The sequence below is a fragment of the Scyliorhinus canicula genome, chromosome 3, assembly GCF_902713615.1.
Source record: "Scyliorhinus canicula chromosome 3, sScyCan1.1, whole genome shotgun sequence".
NCBI classification, from domain to species: Eukaryota; Metazoa; Chordata; class Chondrichthyes; order Carcharhiniformes; family Scyliorhinidae; genus Scyliorhinus; species Scyliorhinus canicula.
Genome location: NC_052148.1, coordinates 9204393 through 9222595, shown reverse-complemented (window position 1 = coordinate 9222595; position 18203 = coordinate 9204393). Strand labels below are relative to the sequence as shown.

The 18203-nt window shown below is 51.5% G+C and overlaps 1 protein-coding gene across 5 annotated transcripts in view; it reads left to right on the top strand.

The window, feature by feature from the left end:
- The window catches only part of alms1 (ALMS1 centrosome and basal body associated protein), a 116199-nt gene that overhangs the window by 53971 nt on the left and 44025 nt on the right, over positions 1-18203 (top strand). For all 5 annotated transcript variants that reach the window (XM_038793103.1, XM_038793104.1, XM_038793102.1 and 2 more), the window contains 3 exons: positions 3446-4610; positions 14547-14672; positions 14754-14915. In XM_038793103.1, coding sequence (XP_038649031.1) covers positions 3446-4610; positions 14547-14672; positions 14754-14915 — 1453 coding nt within the window. The remainder of the gene's footprint in view (positions 1-3445; positions 4611-14546; positions 14673-14753; positions 14916-18203) is intronic.

Below are 18203 nucleotides of genomic sequence, written 5' to 3'. Positions count from 1 at the left end.
GAAAAACATTTTTCTCTGATGGTTGGGAGTCTCTGGAACTCTCCTCACCAGGCAGTGGAAGGAAGATCAATTATTCTTCTAAAGGCATAGCAAGATAGATTCTTGATAAGCAAGGGGGTGAGAGGTTGTTAGGGTCGGCAGGAGTGTGAAGTTGAGATCAAAATTGGGTCACCCATGATCTTATTAAATGGCAGAGCAGGCTTGAGGGGCTGAATGGCCTGTCCCTCCTAATTTATATGTTTACAATCCCTAAACCTAGGCTCGCTACAGTCTGCAATTGTTTCTCTATTTGCCAACTCCTGCACCCTGTTAACGTCTTACCTGTTAACACTTATTACATGTGCAATATATAACTTTGCTTTAACATGCAACTGAACTGCACAGTCCTCGAGAAAAATATTGGTTTGATGATGTATGGATAAAGGATATTTGACTTGTATATATAGATGCTGCACATGCATATATATCCACACAAGTGTATATATATATATGTCTGCCCACATACACGCTGATGTATATGTACGTTCAAATGTGTATATGTGAATGTACATGTTTGCACATATGCGTGCACATATGCTGACACACACAAACACAGACACTTTGTTTTACCACAATAGTAACTGGTTAATGATCAGGAAGTTCATTATCACCCCCTTGACTCAGGGACGTTGTAATAAATTGCAGAACCTGATCACCTTTTTGCCAGCTGAGCTCAGTTAACTCCGCACCAATTGGGCACTGTAGCAGGCAGCTTCCCGTACACATCCCAAGCCAGGCCACTGGGTGGGGTTCACGAGGCTGTGACTCTGCACTCAGCCACATTCACGAGCTCAGCTTTCTTTATTGCAGGCGTGGATTGCTTCAGCAGCAGCTGGCGGGGTGTAAGTTGCTTTGCTTTAATTTTTAAATTCCTGTGGTGTGTAAACTCTCCACCGCTGTTTGATCCATGAAGTATGCTTACAGCCAAGAGTGTCGGCTACACATGGTGTGCAGCAAATGCATGCAGTTTATCCACTGGGTGTCTCCCTCCCTCTCTCTCTCTCTCTATCCTTCCCCGGTGATGCATGCTTTGAATCTGAGCTGACTGGCATGGATTGGAGGTTGGCTTTGCGCTTATCTTTGTGCAGTGAACCCAGTTAGTTAGGGGAATGAGAGGGGTGCCTGTCTCCTTGCGGAGCATGGTGCCTTGCAGATTTGACGTGTGAGTGTGATGCTGATGCAGGAATCGTTAATTCCGTGCATTCCATGCAAGAGACAGAGTTGTAGTTCACAGAAAAAAGCTTTTGAGAAATGCTGGCCAATATTCAATAGGAAGAGTGAGAAGACCCAATGCAAACTAAGTGTTACAATCTCAATGGGGACGCAAAAGCAACGAGAATTAGTAGGTTTTGTGCACACATTTCAGAGTGGTGGCTAATAAAGGGTCCATGATCCTGAACTTAAACAGAGAGCGTGCAAAAGCCCAGAGCCCGATGTAGAACAGCGTTTCAGCCCCAGCTGGAACATTGTGTCTAATTCTAAGCAGCAGACTTTCGGAATGATGTGCAGGCTCTGGAGAGAGTACAGAAGGGATTAACCGGAATGGTTCCAGGATTGAAGGATAACAGTAACTTGGAGAGATGGGAGAAGCTGGGCTGGTCCTCCAGAAAGTGGAGAAGGTTACGTGAGACTTGATAGAGGTGCTATAAATGGTGAAGGGTTTTGATGAGTAAATAAAGAGAAGCTGTTTCCAGTGACTGGGTCGATAATCACAGGGTGCAGATTTAAGGGGATTGACAGAAGAAGCAGAGTGCGGCATAAAGAAACTCATTGCATTAAAAGGTATTTAGGATTTGAAATGAGCTGTCTGGGTGGTGGATACAGATTCAAAAGTTAAATACTCAATGGCGAAACATTGCAGGGATGCGGGAAGGAGCAGGTGAGTGAGACCAACAGGATTGTTGTTCAGAAGAGTTTGTGCAGGCTTGGTGGGCAGAATGGCCCCCTCCTTTGCTGTATTATTCAGAGTGCAAGGCTCCTGGATCGGGGCTCCCAGTGGCTGAATGCAGTCAGTGCAACTGAGTGGGGTACAAGTAAACTATCTGGCACCTTGCAAGGACCTCAGTCATGTTCTATATTCCCTGCAGCTTAAAAGAATGGGACTTCTCGCATTGAAGCATCTAAAATGATTAAGGTGGCTTGACAGGGTAAATGCTGAGAAAATATTTCCCCTGGCTGGGGAATCTAGAATAAGGTCTCAGGACAAAGAGATTGGCCGTTTTGGACTGAGAGGAGGAGAAGTTTCACTCGGAGGATTGTGAATCTTTGGAATTCTCTGTCTCAGAGAACCGTGGATGTTCAGTTGCTGAGTGTATTGCGAGCTCAATAGGTTTTTTGTGTGTTAAAGGATTTAAGAGGTTAAAGATCAGCCATGATCTTGTTGGGAGGGCAGAACAAGCTCAAGGGGCTGATTGACCTCCTTCTGTTTCTGTGACATCAGTCGATGTCAGTGGCCTCGTAGCGGAGGAAAGCAGCCCGGGCCTCTGCTGCCCCAGCCCCTCATCGGCACTTTCCACCTAGAATCACAGAATTATAGAATTTACAACGCAGAAGGAGGCCACTCGGCCCATCGAGTCTGCACCAGCCCCTGGAAAGAGCACCTACCTAAGCCTATACCTCCACCCTATCCCCATAACCCAGTCACCCCACCCGACCTTTCTGGACACTAAGGGCAATTTATCCTGGCCAATCCACCTAACCTGCACATCTTTGGACTGTGGGAGGAAACCGGAGCACCCGGAGGAAACCCACGCAGACACTGGGAGAACATGCAGACTCCTCAAAGACAGTGACCCAAGCCAGGAATCGAACCTGGGACCTGTGAAGCAACTGTGCTAACCACTGTCCTACCATGCCCCCCGAACCTGGTCCAAGCTCATGCAATGAATAGTTCCCTTTTTAAAAAAAAAATGTAAATGATTTTTTTTCCAATTAAGGGGCAATTTAACGTGGCCAATCCACCAACCTGCACATCATTGTGGGGGTGAGACCCACGCAGACACGGGGAGAATGTGCAATCTCCACACAGACAGTGACCGGGGCCGGGATCGAGAAATGAATAGTTCCCTGGCTGAGCTGGCAGTGTGCAGCTGCGGATAGGAAACTGTGTTTGGAGATGGCCAGACCCTTAAGGTGAGAGTTGTCTAATCATAGAATGATTACAGCACAAAAAGGGGCCATTCGATCCTTGTGGTCTGAACTAGTTCTCTGGAAGAGCAACTCGGTAAGTTCCACACTCCTGCATTTCGCGGTAGATCTTATCCTTTCCGATAATGATCCAATTCCCTTTCACAAGCGCCCAATCAAATCTCCCTTCACCACGCTCTCAAGGAGTTTGTTCCAGCCTCAAACTAAAAGTGAGGCAGTGCTGAACAAAGAGATGAAATAACCTTTATGTTTTTGGCAGGATGGATGTTCAGTGGATGCTGAGGATTTATCGTTGCCGTCAGACCTTGCATCATCGGTAGACGCCTCACCAGAGATTGAGCCGGCCCCTCTCCCCCCTGCAACATTCCAATCTGTCAACACAGCACGGTCCCAGATCTCCAACCAGCTCCAGAAACTTTCCGACAACCTGTTTGATACCACTGTGCAGCTGCGGACTCCCCTGCGCAGGAACATGGACAAGCAGCTGAAAGCAATGGATCTGGACTCCCCTGTGAGTGACTGCACCCAGTCCCCTCCATCACAGCCTGCGAAACCCATCATCGCCATCACCTTCTCCTCTCGCAGGAAGCCCCCTTCCTCCAGCCCACAGTTCAGCACTCCGCTCCCAAAGGAGATTCCCATTCAACAGCAAGGGGCCACCAACAGATCTGATGAGGACTCTCCCAGCTGTATCCGGACAGTGAGAGAAGGCTTAGCCCAGCTGCCAACCCACATGTTCTGCCAGGAACAGGAGGAGCGCCGGCAAAGCGGCTCAAAGCAGAGTGATCAGCTTACCAGTGAGAGCAGTATTCAGGGACAGACCATGCCGGATACTGGTAAGCTGCCCTGTACCGACACTTCCACGGGACAGAAGCCCAGCTCCAACTCTCCAGATCCCTGTCACCGCTCTCCCACCAGGACTGTACTTTCACACATTCGGGTAACCCTTTCTCCCAAGCGGCCAGCTGCCTCCGGAGCTCTTCCTGATAGCATCCCCACACCGTCAGGGAACCTCAGGGTTGCAGAGACACAGCTGACAGGAGAAGGACCACAGCCAGCTCTTCCCCAGCACGACACTCCAGGCATGCCCTGTTCTGTTGCCTGTCAGCCAGCTGGCCAGGGGCCACCATACCCCCCTCTTCCCATGCCTACTCCGGCCTTTTACCCCAGCTTCCTGCCCTTGTTCGCCTGCCCCTCTGAAGGCAAGCCAGAGCCGAGGATTCCAATCACGCAGGATGGCAGCAAGGTGGACGTGTCCACTCAGACAATCATCCGGCCCTCATTGGAGCCGCCAGTTCCTGCTGCTGTTACGGTGGAGCAGGAGGTGTCGACACAAACCAGGAGAACCCCACCAGGTGTGACATCAAGGACGACTATCAGCACCACCGGCACCTCCAGCCACACACTGGCCACGCAGGGTACAGGTAGGTACCCATTCTACCAAACCGAGAAATGTGTATTCCAGAATGAGTTTGCAACCCTGTGGTATTGGACAGTGAGGACAGAAACTGATCTGTGAGAATTTATATCACTGGCATGGGAGAATAGCAACAGGAATAGGGCTCAGTGTCCTCCCTCAAACTAGCTCTGTCATCCCCTAGCCTCTTTATCTGCCCTGTTGATTCCAATGGTCATTTTTAACACTTTGATTGGATCACAAAGCTGTCTTGAACTCCACGGAAGATAAAGGCCACGCACCTACAGCTATTCTCCCACCCACCCCCAAAATGGTGTGTCCGGTTTTCCGACACGCCGCTCAGAGAAACACGGGCCGCCGTTTTTCACGGCGGCCCGCGATTCTCCGACCCGGATGGGCCAGGGACAAGGCCCGGCGGCCGAGTTTCCCGGTACGGCCCGCCTATCCCCCCGGGTAGGGGAGAATAGGGGTCCCGGGAGAGGCTTCCGACGTCGTCGTGAACCTCCAGGTTTCACAACGGCGTCGGGCCTTGCTGAGAGTTCCGCCCAAAGTTTCTCTAAACCGAACACCATTACTCTAAATGGACCCCAACCAATGCTCTGTACAACTGAAATATCACTTCCACCCCACAGTCTTGGATTAGGGCCAACATTTCATTAATTAGCTTTTAATTTGTTTTTGTACCTGGCCCATCAGCTTTTAATGATTGTGAATTGATGTGAGGTTCTCCAGAGAGTGAATGTCTCCACCTCGTGCGCGAGGTTGGGGCTGATACAGCTGAAGGTGGTATAGAGAACACACCTCACGAGGGCGAGGATGAGGCGATTCTTTGAAGGAGTAGAAGATGTGTGTGAACGTTGTGTGGGGGGCCCGCTAATCACGTTCATATGTTTTGGTCCTGTCCAAAGCCAGAGGATTACTGGAAGGAGGTTTTTAGGGTAATTTCTAAAGTGTTGCACATGGAACTAGACCCGGGCCCCCGGGAGGCCATATACGGGGTGTTGGACCAGCCAGGGTTGGAAACAGGTGCGGAGGCAGATATCATAGCCTTCGCCTCATTGATCGCCCGAAGGCGGATCCTGATGAGATGGAGAGCAGCCTCTCCACCCTGTGCCCCGGGGTGGTGGGGGGACCTGCTGGAATTCTTGACACTTGAGAAGGTTAAGTTTGAACTGAGGGGAAGGATGGAGGGGTTCCACAATTCATGGGCATTATTCATTATGCACTTTCAAGAACTGGATAACATTGAACATTAGTTGGGGCGGGGAGGGGGGTGGTGTGTGTTAATGGTGACTATGGGTGATTCCGGATTCCTTTTTGTCATTTGTTTAAGTAAACATGCGGGCTAATATTTGCTGTTTGGTGGGAGGAGGGGATCGTTGTTATTGATACGGGGATTGGCATATTTGTTACTGATTATTGTTTATTGTTGGTGGGTGTAAATTTGGGAGAACAAAAATAATTTAAAAAAAACAGTCTGAAACCATGAAACCATTATCGATCGTCATAAAAACCCATCTGGTTCACTAATGTCCTTTAGGGAAGGAAACCTGCCGTCCTTACCCTGCTCTGGCCTACATGTGACTCCAGATCCACAGCAATGTGGTTGACTGGTAAACGCCCGCAGGGATGGGCAACAAACGCTGTCCCAGCCAGCGACGCCCTCATCCCATGAACAAACTTAAAGAAAAAGCTCTTGGTTTCTCACTATTGCTGTTTGTCAGATCTTTCTCTGTATCAATTGGCTGTCATGTCCTACATTACAATAGTGACTGCACTGTGTTATGGACTCCGCTGATGTTCAATGCGAGGATTTCAATCGGCTGCCCTTCTAGCCTTGTTTTCAGGAGAGACTGTTTACTGCAGCTGGGTGTGGCTTGTACATTTAAAAACTTTGCTATTGTTAACCCCCCCCCCCCCCGGATTGTCAGATATTGACCAATTCCACCAATTTTGCTTCAGGCCCACGTCTCCAAGGTTACACTGTCTGCCCCCAAACAAGTCTCAGCCATTGCAAGAGTCATGTTGCAGTCGCCTTATTTTAAATCCCGTGCCTCCTCACTCGGTCCCACACTTTCCTCACTCTTGTTACGTTTAAAAGTCACAAATTCCCAACACCCAAGGGATTATGCTTTTTCAGACCCCCCCCCCCCCCCCCCCCCCCCCAATTCTGTTGAGAACCCCGCTGATGTTAAATGCGAGGGTTCCTAAAACCCAGTGGGGTAGCTTGGAACACCGGTTCTTAGTGGAGTATATTTTCATCCACATGGAAACATAGAAAATAGGAGCAGGAGTCAGTCATTTGGCCTTTTGAGCCTGCTCCGCCATTCAATATGATCATAGCTGATCCTCTAATTCAACAAAACACTCACGCCCTCTCCCTATACCCCTCGACACATTTTCGAGTCTTATCTATTTTCTACTTAAATATATTCAGTGATTTGGCCTCCACAGCCTCTGTGGTGGAGAATTCCGCAGGTTCACCATCCTCTTGAGTAAAAAAGCTTCTACTCATCTCAGTCCTAAATGGCCTTCCCCGATCCTGAGACTGTGACCCCTTGTTCTAGACCCCCCCCGCCAGCCGGTGAAAACAGCATCGCTGCGTCCTGTCTGTCCCGCCCTGTCAGAGTTTTATACAGTTCAGTGAGATCCCCTCTCATTCTCACAAAGTCCAGTGAATACATTTACCCAATCTCCCCTCATACGACAATCGTGCCATCGCACAAATCAGCCTGGTGAACCTTTGCTGCACTCCCTCTATGGGAAGTATCTTTTCTATGGTGAGAACAAAATGGCACACACTACCCCCGATGTGGTCTCACCAGGACCCCTCAGAGATGCAGTGAGGCATCCCTATCTGTTACTGGGGTATTTTCAGGGTCAGTTCTGTTACGTTTAGCTGGGGTATTTATGTGGTTATGAGGTTATCAGAAGGCCCCGCCTTCTCAACCTTGCCCCTCGCCTGAGGTGTGGTGCCCCTCGGGTTAAAGCACCATCAGTCAGCTCTCCTCCTCACAGGGGAAAGCAGCCTGTGGTCACCTGGGACTATGGTGACTTTACCTTTATTTATAAGGGCAGCACGGTAGCATAGTGGTTAGCATAAATGCTTCACAGCTCCAGGGTCCCAGGTTCGATTCCCAGCTGGGTCACTGTCTGTGCGGAGTCTGCACGTCCTCCCCGTGTGTGCGTGGGTTTCCTCCGGGTGCTCCGGTTTCCTCCCACAGTCCAAAGATGTGTGGGTTAGGTGGATTGGCCATGCTAAATTGCCCGTAGTGACCTAAAAAGTAAGGTTAAGGGGCGGGGGGGTTGTTCGGTTACGGGTATAGGGTGGATACGTGGGTTTGAGTAGGGTGACCATTGCTCAGCACAACATCGAGGGCCGAAGGGCCTGTTCTGTGCTGTACTCTTCTATGTTCTATGTTCTATATGGGTCAGTTCTGTTATGTTTAACTGGGTATTTATGTGGGTTGGAATGCTCTGGTATCTGTTCCTGGGGTATTTATATGGCTCATTTTGTTCTGTTCTCTTTAACTGGGGTATTTATACAGGGCAGATTACTCTTCTGTTTAACTGGGGTATTTGTCGGGGGCAGATTGTTCTGTTCTCTTTAACTGAGGTATTTATATGGATCAGATTGCTCTGTTCTGTTTAACTGGGGTATTTATATGGATCAGATTGCTCTGTTCTGTTTAACTGGGGTATTTATATGGATCAGATTGCTCTGTTCTGTTTAACTGGGGTATTTATATGGGTCAGATTGCTCTGTTCTGTTTAACTGGGGTATTTATATGGGTCAGATTGCTCTGTTCTGTTTAACTGGGGTATTTATATGGGTCAGATTGCTCTGTTCTGTTTAACTGGGGTATTTATATGGGTCAGATTGCTCTGTTCTGTTTAACTGGGGTATTTATATGGGTCAGATTGCTCTGTTCTGTTTAACTGGGGTATTTATATGGGTCAGATTGCTCTGTTCTGTTTAACTGGGGTATTTGTCGGGGGCAGATTGCTCTGTTCTGTTTAACTGGGGTATTTATGTGGGTCAGATTACTCTGTTCTGTTTAACTGGGGTATTTATATGGGTCAGATTACTCTGTTCTGTTTAACTGGGGTATCTGTCGGGGGGTAGATGTTGTGGTTTCTGTTGCTGCTTGCTCTGTTGTTGGTTGCTGAGATATTTTGAGAATGCTGTTTGTTGTATTGATGAGCTCATTACTGAGGGATTATGATCTCACTGCTGCAAGAATTCAGCACTTGGATTTCCTTTCACAGTTTGTGTTTGGCACCTTTAACGCTATGTTAGAGACAATGTGCTGTTGCCTGTATAGTGGGAGCCCGATATGCATCTGAGAATATAAAGCTAGTTGGTAAACTGGAGTGTAATAGATATCTGTTAACAAGGAATGTAAAACTAACACATCTGTGTGCTGGGAGGGAGCAGGGGGTCTGTGTGCCGGGAGGGTGCAGGGGGTCTGTGTGCCGGGAGGGAGCAGGGGGTCTGTGTGCTGGGAGGAAGCGGGGGGGGTCTGTGTGCCGGGAGGGTGCAGGGGGTCTGTGTGCCGGGAGGGTGCAGGGGGTCTGTGTGCCGGGAGGGAGCAGGGGGTCTGTGTGCCGGGAGGGAGCAGGGGGGGTCTGTGTGCTGGGAGGGAGCAGGGGGTCTGTGTGCCGGGAGGGAGCAGGGGGTCTGTGTGCTGGGAGGGAGCAGGGGGTCTGTGTGCCGGGAGGGAGCTGGGGGTCTGTGTGCCGGGAGGGAGCAGGGGGTGTGCCGGGAGGGAGCAGGGGGTCTGTGTGCCGGGAGGGAGCAGGGGGGTCTGTGTGCGGGGAGGGTGCAGGGGGTCTGTGTGCCGGGAGGGAGCAGGGGGTCTGTGTGCTGGGAGGGAGCAGGGGGTCTGTGTGCCGGGAGGGAGCAGGGGGTCTGTGTGCCGGGAGGGAGCAGGGGGTCTGTGTGCCGGGAGGGAGAAGGGGGTCTGTGTGCTGGGAGGGAGCTGGGGGTCTGTGTGCTGGGAGGGAGCAGGGGGGGTCTGTGTGCCGGGAGGGAGAAGGGGGTCTGTGTGCTGGGAGGGAGAAGGGGGTCTGTGTGCTGGGAGGGAGCTGGGGGTCTGTGTGCTGGGAGGGAGCAGGGGGGGTCTGTGTGCCGGGAGGGAGCAGGGGGTCTGTGTGCTGGGAGGGAGCTGGGGGGTCTGTGTGCCGGGAGGGAGCAGGGGGTCTGTGTGCTGGGAGGGAGCAGGGGGTCTGTGTGCCGGGAGGGAGCAGGGGGTCTGTGAGCCGGGAGGGAGCAGGGGGTCTGTGAGCCGGGCGGGTGCAGGGGTCTGTGTGCCGGGAGGGAGCAGGGGGTCTGTGTGCGGGGAGGGAGCAGGGGGTCTGTGTGCGGGGAGGGAGCCGGGGGTTCTGTGTGCCGGGAGGGTGCAGGGGGTCTGTGTGCCGGGAGGGAGCAGGGGGTCTGTGTGCGGGGAGGGAGCCGGGGGGTCTGTGTGCCGGGAGGGTGCAGGGGGTCTGTGTGCCGGGAGGGAGCAGGGGGTCTGTGTGCCGGGAGGGAGCAGGGGGTCTGTGTGCTGGGAGGGAGCAGGGGGTCTGTGTGCTGGGAGGGAGCAGGGGGTCTGTGTGCCGGGAGGGAGCTGGGGGGTCTGTGTGCTGGTAGGGAGCAGGGGGTCTGTGTGCTGGTGGAGCGCTAGGAGTCTGTGTTCTGGGTGAACGCTCGGGGTCTGTGAGCTGGGTGAACGCTCGGGGTCTGTGAGCTGGGTGAACGCTCGGGGTCTGTGAGCTGGGTGAACGCTCGGGGTCTGTGTGCTGGGAGGGAGCAGGGGGTCTGTGAGCTGGGTGAACGCTCGGGGTCTGTGAGCTGGGTGAACGCTCGGGGTCTGTGAGCTGGGTGAACGCTCGGGGTCTGTGAGCTGGGTGAACGCTCGGGGTCTGTGAGCTGGGTGAACGCTCGGGGTCTGTGTTCTGGGTGAACGCTCGGGGTCTGTGAGCTGGGTGAACGCTCGGGGTCTGTGAGCTGGGTGAACGCTCGGGGTCTGTGAGCTGGGTGAACGCTCGGGGTCTGTGAGCTGGGTGAACGCTCGGGGTCTGTGAGCTGGGTGAACGCTCGGGGTCTGTGTGCTGGGAGGGAGCAGGGGGTCTGTGAGCTGGGTGAACGCTCGGGGTCTGTGAGCTGGGTGAACGCTCGGGGTCTGTGAGCTGGGTGAACGCTCGGGGTCTGTGAGCTGGGTGAACGCTCGGGGTCTGTGAGCTGGGTGAACGCTCGGGGTCTGTGAGCTGGGTGAACGCTCGGGGTCTGGGAGCTGGGTGAACGCTCGGGGTCTGCGCTGAGAAGGCGCTAGAGGTCTGTGTACTGGGAGGACTGAGAGTGCTGTGTGGGTCTGTGTGCTGTGTGGGTCTGTGTCTGTGTGCTGTGTGGGTCTGTGTGCTGTGTGGGTCTGTGTGCTGGGGGGGTCTGTGTGCTGGGGGGTCTGTGTGCTGGGAGGAGGTTGGGGGGTCTCTGTGCTGGGAGGAGTCTGTGTTTTGGGAGTGGGCTGGGGGGGTCTGTGTGCTGGGGGGTCTGTGTGCTGGGAGGAGGTTGGGGGGTCTCTGTGCTGGGAGGAGTCTGTGTTTTGGGAGTGGGCTGGGGGGGTCTGTGTGCTGGGAGAGCGCTGGGGGTCTGTGTACTGTGAGGGTGCTGGGGGTCTGTGTACTGTGAGGGTGCTGTGGGTCTGTGTACTGTGAGGGTGCTGGGGGTCTGTGTGCTGGGAGAGCGCTGGGGGTCTGTGTACTGTGAGGGTGCTGGGGGTCTGTGTACTGTGAGGGTGCTGGGGGTCTGTGTACTGTGAGGTTTGCTGGGGGTCTGTGTTCTGGGAGGGTGCTGGGGGTCTGTGTACTGTGAGGTTTGCTGGGGGTCTGTGTTCTGGGATGGGGGCTGGGGGTCTGTGTACTGTGAGGTTTGCTGGGGGTCTGTGTTCTGGGAGGGTGCTGGGGGTCTGTGTACTGTGAGGTTTGCTGGGGGTCTGTGTTCTGGGATGGGTGCTGGGGGTCTGTGTGCTGGGATGGGGGCTGGGGGTCTGTGTGCTGGGATGGGGGCTGGGGGTCTGTGTGCTGGGATGGGGGCTGGGGGTCTGTGTGCTGGGATGGGGGCTGGGGGTCTGTGTGCTGGGATGGGGGCTGGGGGTCTGTGTGCTGGGATGGGGGCTGGGGGTCTGTGTGCTGGGATGGGGCTGGGGGTCTGTGTGCTGGGATGGGGGCTATTGGTGTCTGTGTACTGTGAGGGTGCTGGGGGTCTGTGTGCTGGGATGGGGGCTATTGGTGTCTGTGTGCTGTGAGGGTGCGAGTGGGTCTGTGGGCAGGGAATGTGTGGGCGGGGAATGTGTGGGCCGGGAATGTGTGGGCCGGGAATGTGTGGGCCGGGAATGTGTGGGCCGGGAATGTAGTACAGTTCTGTATACCTCAGCTGGATGACTAGATGTGGGTGAAATTGTGCAGCAACTGTTGTCCCAAAGCTCTTTTGGTTGAAGGATTTGGTTTGCACAGGGTGAATCCTCCTGGACTCTCCCCTGTAAACTCATTGCCTCTTTACATTTCTGAATGGAAAGTCCATCACTGCCTTGTGAAAGGGACTTGCAGGAAATGTTGCTGGGATGTTCTGATAGCAGCAATATCGGGTTTGATGATGTGGTGATCCCAGCTGAAAGGTAACCTGACAGGGTTCGTCAGCTGCCTGTTAACTGCTTCACCACACACCATCCTGCCCTTCCTGGAGTGGGATTAGGCTGGGTGAGTCCTGTCGGGAATCTTCCACTGCCTGCCTATCGATTTTACAGCTGCTGAGTTTATCTGGGACTTGTTCTTGCTGTTTGCTAGCTTGTTTATGCTGGATTATCACTCACAGGCTGATGGTGTGTGGCACTTCTGTCATTGGGACAGAAGGAGCAACTGGAACCGAGGTCCGCTCACAGATCCACCTGTCAAACTCAGTCAAATAAACTTCCCCTGAGGTGAACAAGCTTCACTTGAGGTTCCTGGACAAGGTTGATGCAGCGGCTCATTCCTATCCCACCCCAGCCACAACCCTGCAAATCTACTCCGTGTCTCGCCACTTCCCTCGGAGATTCTCAGTCAGTTTGATGATCCTCTGATAATGTCCTTTCCCAGACCAAACCCAGAACCCTCCCTGTGATCACTTAGATTTTATTAACCGGGGGCGTTGAGGACAGGAGTAAGGTGTTCATATTAAACTTGTTTAAGACACTCGTTATGCCTCATCCAGAGATTATGTCCAGTTCTAGACACCATACTGAGGAAGGATGTGAAGGTATTGGAGACAGTACAGAGGAGATTCATAAGAATGATTCCACGCATAAATAATTCTTGCAACGAGGATAGATTTGTTTTTCTGTTTTTCTTGGAAAAAAGAATGCTGAGAGGAGATTTGGTTAAGGTATTCAAGATACCGAGGGGTATGCACAGGTTGAATAGTGAGAATCTGTTGCCACTCAAGAGAGCATCAATAGCTAGAGGGCACTGATTCAGAGTAATGGCCAAAGGATTGAGGAAAAATAAGGGCGGCACCGTAGCACAGTGAAAATGAAATGAAAATCGCTTATTGTCACGAGTAGGCTTCAAATGAAGTTACTGTGAAAAGCCCCTAGTCGCCACATTCCGGCGCCTGTTTGGGGAGGCTGTTACGGGAATCGAACCGTGCTGCTGGCCTGCCTGGGTCTGCTTTAAAAGCCAGCTTTTTAGCCCTGTGCTAAACCAGCCCCAAACAAGTGGTTAGCATTGTTGCTTCACAGGGTCCCGGGTTCGATTCCCGCTTGGGTCACTGTCTGTGCGGAGTCTGCACGTTCTCCCCGTGTTTGCGTGGGTTTCCTCTGGGTGCTCCGGTTTCCTCTCACAAGTCCCGAAAGACGTGCAGGTTAGATAATTTGAACATGCTGAATTCTCCCTCTGTGTACCCGAACAGACACTGGAATGAGGCGACTAGGGGTTTTTCCACAGTAACTTCATTGCAGTGTTAATGTAAGCCTACTTGTGACAATAACGATTATTAATATTATTAAAATTAGTTTGACCCAGCAGGAGGTTGGAGGGGAATAAGGCAGGGGAGTGGGACAAGATAAAACACTCTTTCAGAGAGAGAGAGAGAGATTGCAGACCTGTTGGGCAGAATGGCCTCCTGCACTGTAAAGAATCTGTAATGTCTCAATGTTTTGAGTGCACCAGGCCCCCAAGCCTGATGTTGAGTTCCCCAGTGGGCGAGGCCTACACTGCACTGCTCCAGCAGAAGTGGCAATCAAAATAATGGCCAGCGATGCTCGATCTGCAGCAAATCCCGTTTGCGTTAGCTTGTGGACCTTGGGCTGTCTCCGGGGACCCCAGTGTGATAAGACAGAAGAAATAGGAGCAAGGAGTAGGCCATTTGGCCCACCAAGCCTGCTCCCCCCGTTCAATAAGATCGCGGCTGGTCTGAAAAGAGTTCTGCACTCCACTTTCCTGCCTGCAGCCCCTAACCCATGACTTCCTCGTTGAAATAATTCTGTCTAACTCAGTCTGGAATCTGTTCAGTGACCCAACCCCCGCTGCTCTGTGGATGAGAATTTAATAGACTAACGACCCTTTGAGAGAGGAAATTCCTCCTCATCTCCACAGTAAATGAGAGATCCCTTATTTTTTAAACTGGGCCCCTCGTTACAGATTATTTCCTTTCGTGTGGCATCCTCCCTGCGTTTAGCCTGCAAATCTGAGAATCTTTTATATCTCAATAAGATCACCCCTTCACCATCCGCATCCTTCCTCATAAGGCAACGACTTCAGTCCAGGAATTTGCCGAGTGAATCTCCTCTGAACTGCCTCCCAGTTGAAGTATATCCTTCCTCAAGTCGGGTGACCAAATCTGTACACCAGGTGGCGCAAAAAAAACCTATGCACAAGAACTCAAACAGCTGAGACACGCTGCAATATGTTTTCTTGCCTACAGATGTTCCTGTGCTGCTGCCATACAAACCTGCAGGTAGCACCAAATTGTTCTACATGCCGGACTCGAGGATAAGGAACAGGCTTGGCCAGTTGGATTCGGAGAGCAGCAGCGAGAGCTGGCGAGCAGGTCAGTACCTGGACTTTACTCAACACGGTTCTGCAGATTCTGACCCTGTCGATTTGACCTCCGACCTGTTTCTCCTTTCAGATTCACAGGAGGCACCTCCCACTAGAATCCAGACGGAGGCCCTGGGAGTCAGGGGCTACGTTCCATCGAGCAAACTAACCACGCACAGAGAGAGAGTAAAGCGCAGCAAAGCAGCCCCGAGGAAGTCCAGGGAGAAGGAGGAAATTAGATTGTTAGAAAGAGGTGAGGATGGTCTGTGGAGATCGACACAATATCAGGCAGACATAGGTTGGAAACAATTCAATGCGGAACAGTGGGAAGTAATAAATGTCATGTATAATATATGTGCCACAGTTAATCCAATAACAATTTAATAAGTATTTATTTTAAATTAATTAACTGGTGCCTAAGCGTCACTTAGCGGGGTGCAGTGCTCTAACTATGAGATGTGGGAGATCCGGTCGACTGTGTCTGCAGAACGTGCAGACATTGGCAGCTCTTCACAGACCGCGTGGTTCGGTTGGAGCAGCAGTTTGATGCACTTAGGAGCATGCAGGTGGTGGAAAGCATCATAGATAGGAGTCATGGAGACGTGCAGACAAGGTGCAGGCAGACAGATGGGTGACCGCTAGAAAGTGAAGGCAGTCTGTGCAGGAATCCTCTGTGGCTGTCCCCCTCTCTAACAGGTATACCATTTTGGATGCTGTTGGGCCCCATAGCCTATCAGGGGAAAACAACAGCAGCCAGAACAGTGGCATCACAACTGGCTCTAATGCTCAGCAGGGGAGGGCAAAGTGCAGGAGAGCGATAGTTATAGGGGATTCTATAGTAAGGGGCACAGATAGACGCTTATGAGGACGTAAAAGAGACTCCGGGACGGTATGTTGCTCCTGGCTGCCAGGGTTCAAGGATGTCTCTGAACGAACACAGGACATAAGAACATAAGAACTAGGAGCAGGAGTAGGCCACCTGGCCCCTTGAGCCTGCTCCACCATTCAATTAGATCATGGCTGATCTTTTGTGGACTCAGCTCCACTTTCCGGCCCGAACACCATAACCCTTAATCCCTTTATTCTTCAAAACACTATCTACCTTTACTGTAAAAACATTTAATGAAGGAGCGTCAACTGCTTCACTGGGCAAGGAATTCCATAGATTCACAACCTCCTAAACTCAGTCCTAAATCTACTTCCCCTTGTTGTGAGGCTATGCCCCCTAGTTCTGCTTTCACCAGCCAGTGGAAACAACCTGCCTGCATCTAACCTATCTATTCCCTTCATAATTTTATGTGTTTCTATAAGATCCCCCCTCATCCTTCCAAATTCCAACGAGTACAGTCCCAGTCTACTCAACCTCTCCTCGTAATCCAACCTCTTCAGATCTGGGATTAACCTAGTGAATCTCCTCTGCACACCCTCCAGTGCCAGTACGTCCTTTCTCAAGTAAGGAGACGAAAATTGAACAATGCTCCAGGTGTGGCCTCACTAACACCTTATACAATTGCAGCATAACCTCCCTAGTCTTAAACTCCATTCCTCCAGCAATGAAGGACAAAATTCCATTTGCCTTCTTAATCACCTGTTGCACCTGTAAACCAACTTTCTGTGACTCATGCACTAGCACACCCAGGTCTCTCGTTTAAATAATAATCCCGTTTGCTGTTATTCCTACCAAAATGGATAACCTCACATTTGTCAACATTGCATTCCATCTGCCAGACCCTAGCCCATTCACTTAACCTATCCAAATCCCTCTGCAGACTTCCAGTATCCTCTGCACTTTTCGCTTTACCACTCATCTTAGTGTTATCTGCAAACTTGGTTTGGCCATGGTGCCATGAACCTGGCTGCTGCTGCCTTCCCCTGGTGAGCCATCTCCCTCAACAGTATCCAAAGCGGTATATCTGTTTTCAGGGAGATGACCGCAGGGGACACCTGCACTGCCTTCCTACTCTTGCTCGGTCTTTGGGTCACCCATTTTCTATCTCCCTCAGTAACTTTCACCTGCGGTGTGACCAACTTGCTAAACGTGCTATCCACGACCTCCTCAGCATCGCGGATGCTCCAAAGTGAGTCCATCCGCAGCTCCAGAGCCGTCAAGCGGTCTAACAAGAGCTGCAACTGAACACACTTAGAACATAGAACATAGAACAGTACAGCACAGAACAGGCCCTTCGGCCCTCAATGTTGTGCCGAGCCATGATCACCCTACTCAAACCCACGTATCCACCCTATACCCGTAACCCAACAACCCCCCCTTAACCTTACTTTTATTAGGACACTACGGGCAATTTAGCATGGCCAATCCACCTAACCCGCACATCTTTGGACTGTGGGAGGAAACCGGAGCACCCGGAGGAAACCCACGCAGACACGGGGAGGACGTACAGACTCCACACAGACAGTGACCCAGCCGGGAATCGAACCTGGGACCCTGGAGCTGTGAAGCATTTATGCTAACCACCATGCTACCCTGCTGCCCACTTGTTGCACGTGAAAGAGCCAGGGACAGTGGACTTGTCCCTGAGCTCCCACATTGCATACGAGGAGCATGACACGGGTCTGGGATCTCCTGCCATGTCTTAAACCTTAGGTAAACTTATACAACTACAATTTCAAAAAACGAAAGAAAAATAAATAAATTAGACAATGAAAAGAAAAACTACTTACCAGTCACTTACCAGCACCTCCTCCCCACCCAGCTTCGAATTCCCACCTAGCTTCAAATTCCCAAAATCACTCTTGGTTGTGCCTTCTCTGGCTCACTGGGAGTACTCACCCAGGGTCTCAGATGCTCCCTGGTTCTCTCACAGGCCAGAAGAAAGAGAGAGAACAAAACAGTAGAGAAAAAGCACCTTCTCCCACTCTGCACCGAATTACCTCACTGCACTAAATTACCAAGTTGCAATTCCCACTCTGGATGTGCCTCACTCACTCAGGCTGTGTCTTCTTGAAGGGGGAGGGTGAACAGCCAGAGGTCATAGTACACATAGGTACTAACGACATAGGCAGGAAGAGTGATGAGGTCCTGCAGAAGGTGTTCAAGGAGTTGGGCAGTAAACTAATTTCTGGACCATTGGGATCTCTTCTGGGGCAGGTGGGACCTGTACAAGAAGGACGGGTTACATCTAAACTGGAGGGGCACCAATATCCTGGCTGCGAGGTTTGCTAGAGTCACTCAGGAGGATTTAAACTCGTATGGCAGGGGGGTGGGAACCAGGGCGTTAGCTTAGAATGTGTAACAACTGAAGGGGAAATAGAGAACAAAAATAAGAGAACAAGAGACTCACAAACACACACAATCAACTTGCACACACTTGCACCCTCCCAGACTCTCTCACAATCACACTCATACTATTTTGAAAGTGGCAACACAAATGGACAAGGTAGTCAAAAAAGCGTACGGAATGGGACATTGAGTATAAAAGCTGGCAAGTCATGCTATAGTTGTATAGAACCGTGGTAAGGCCGTACATGGAATATTGCGCACAATTCTGGTCGCCACACTACCAGAAGGATGTGGAGGGTTTGG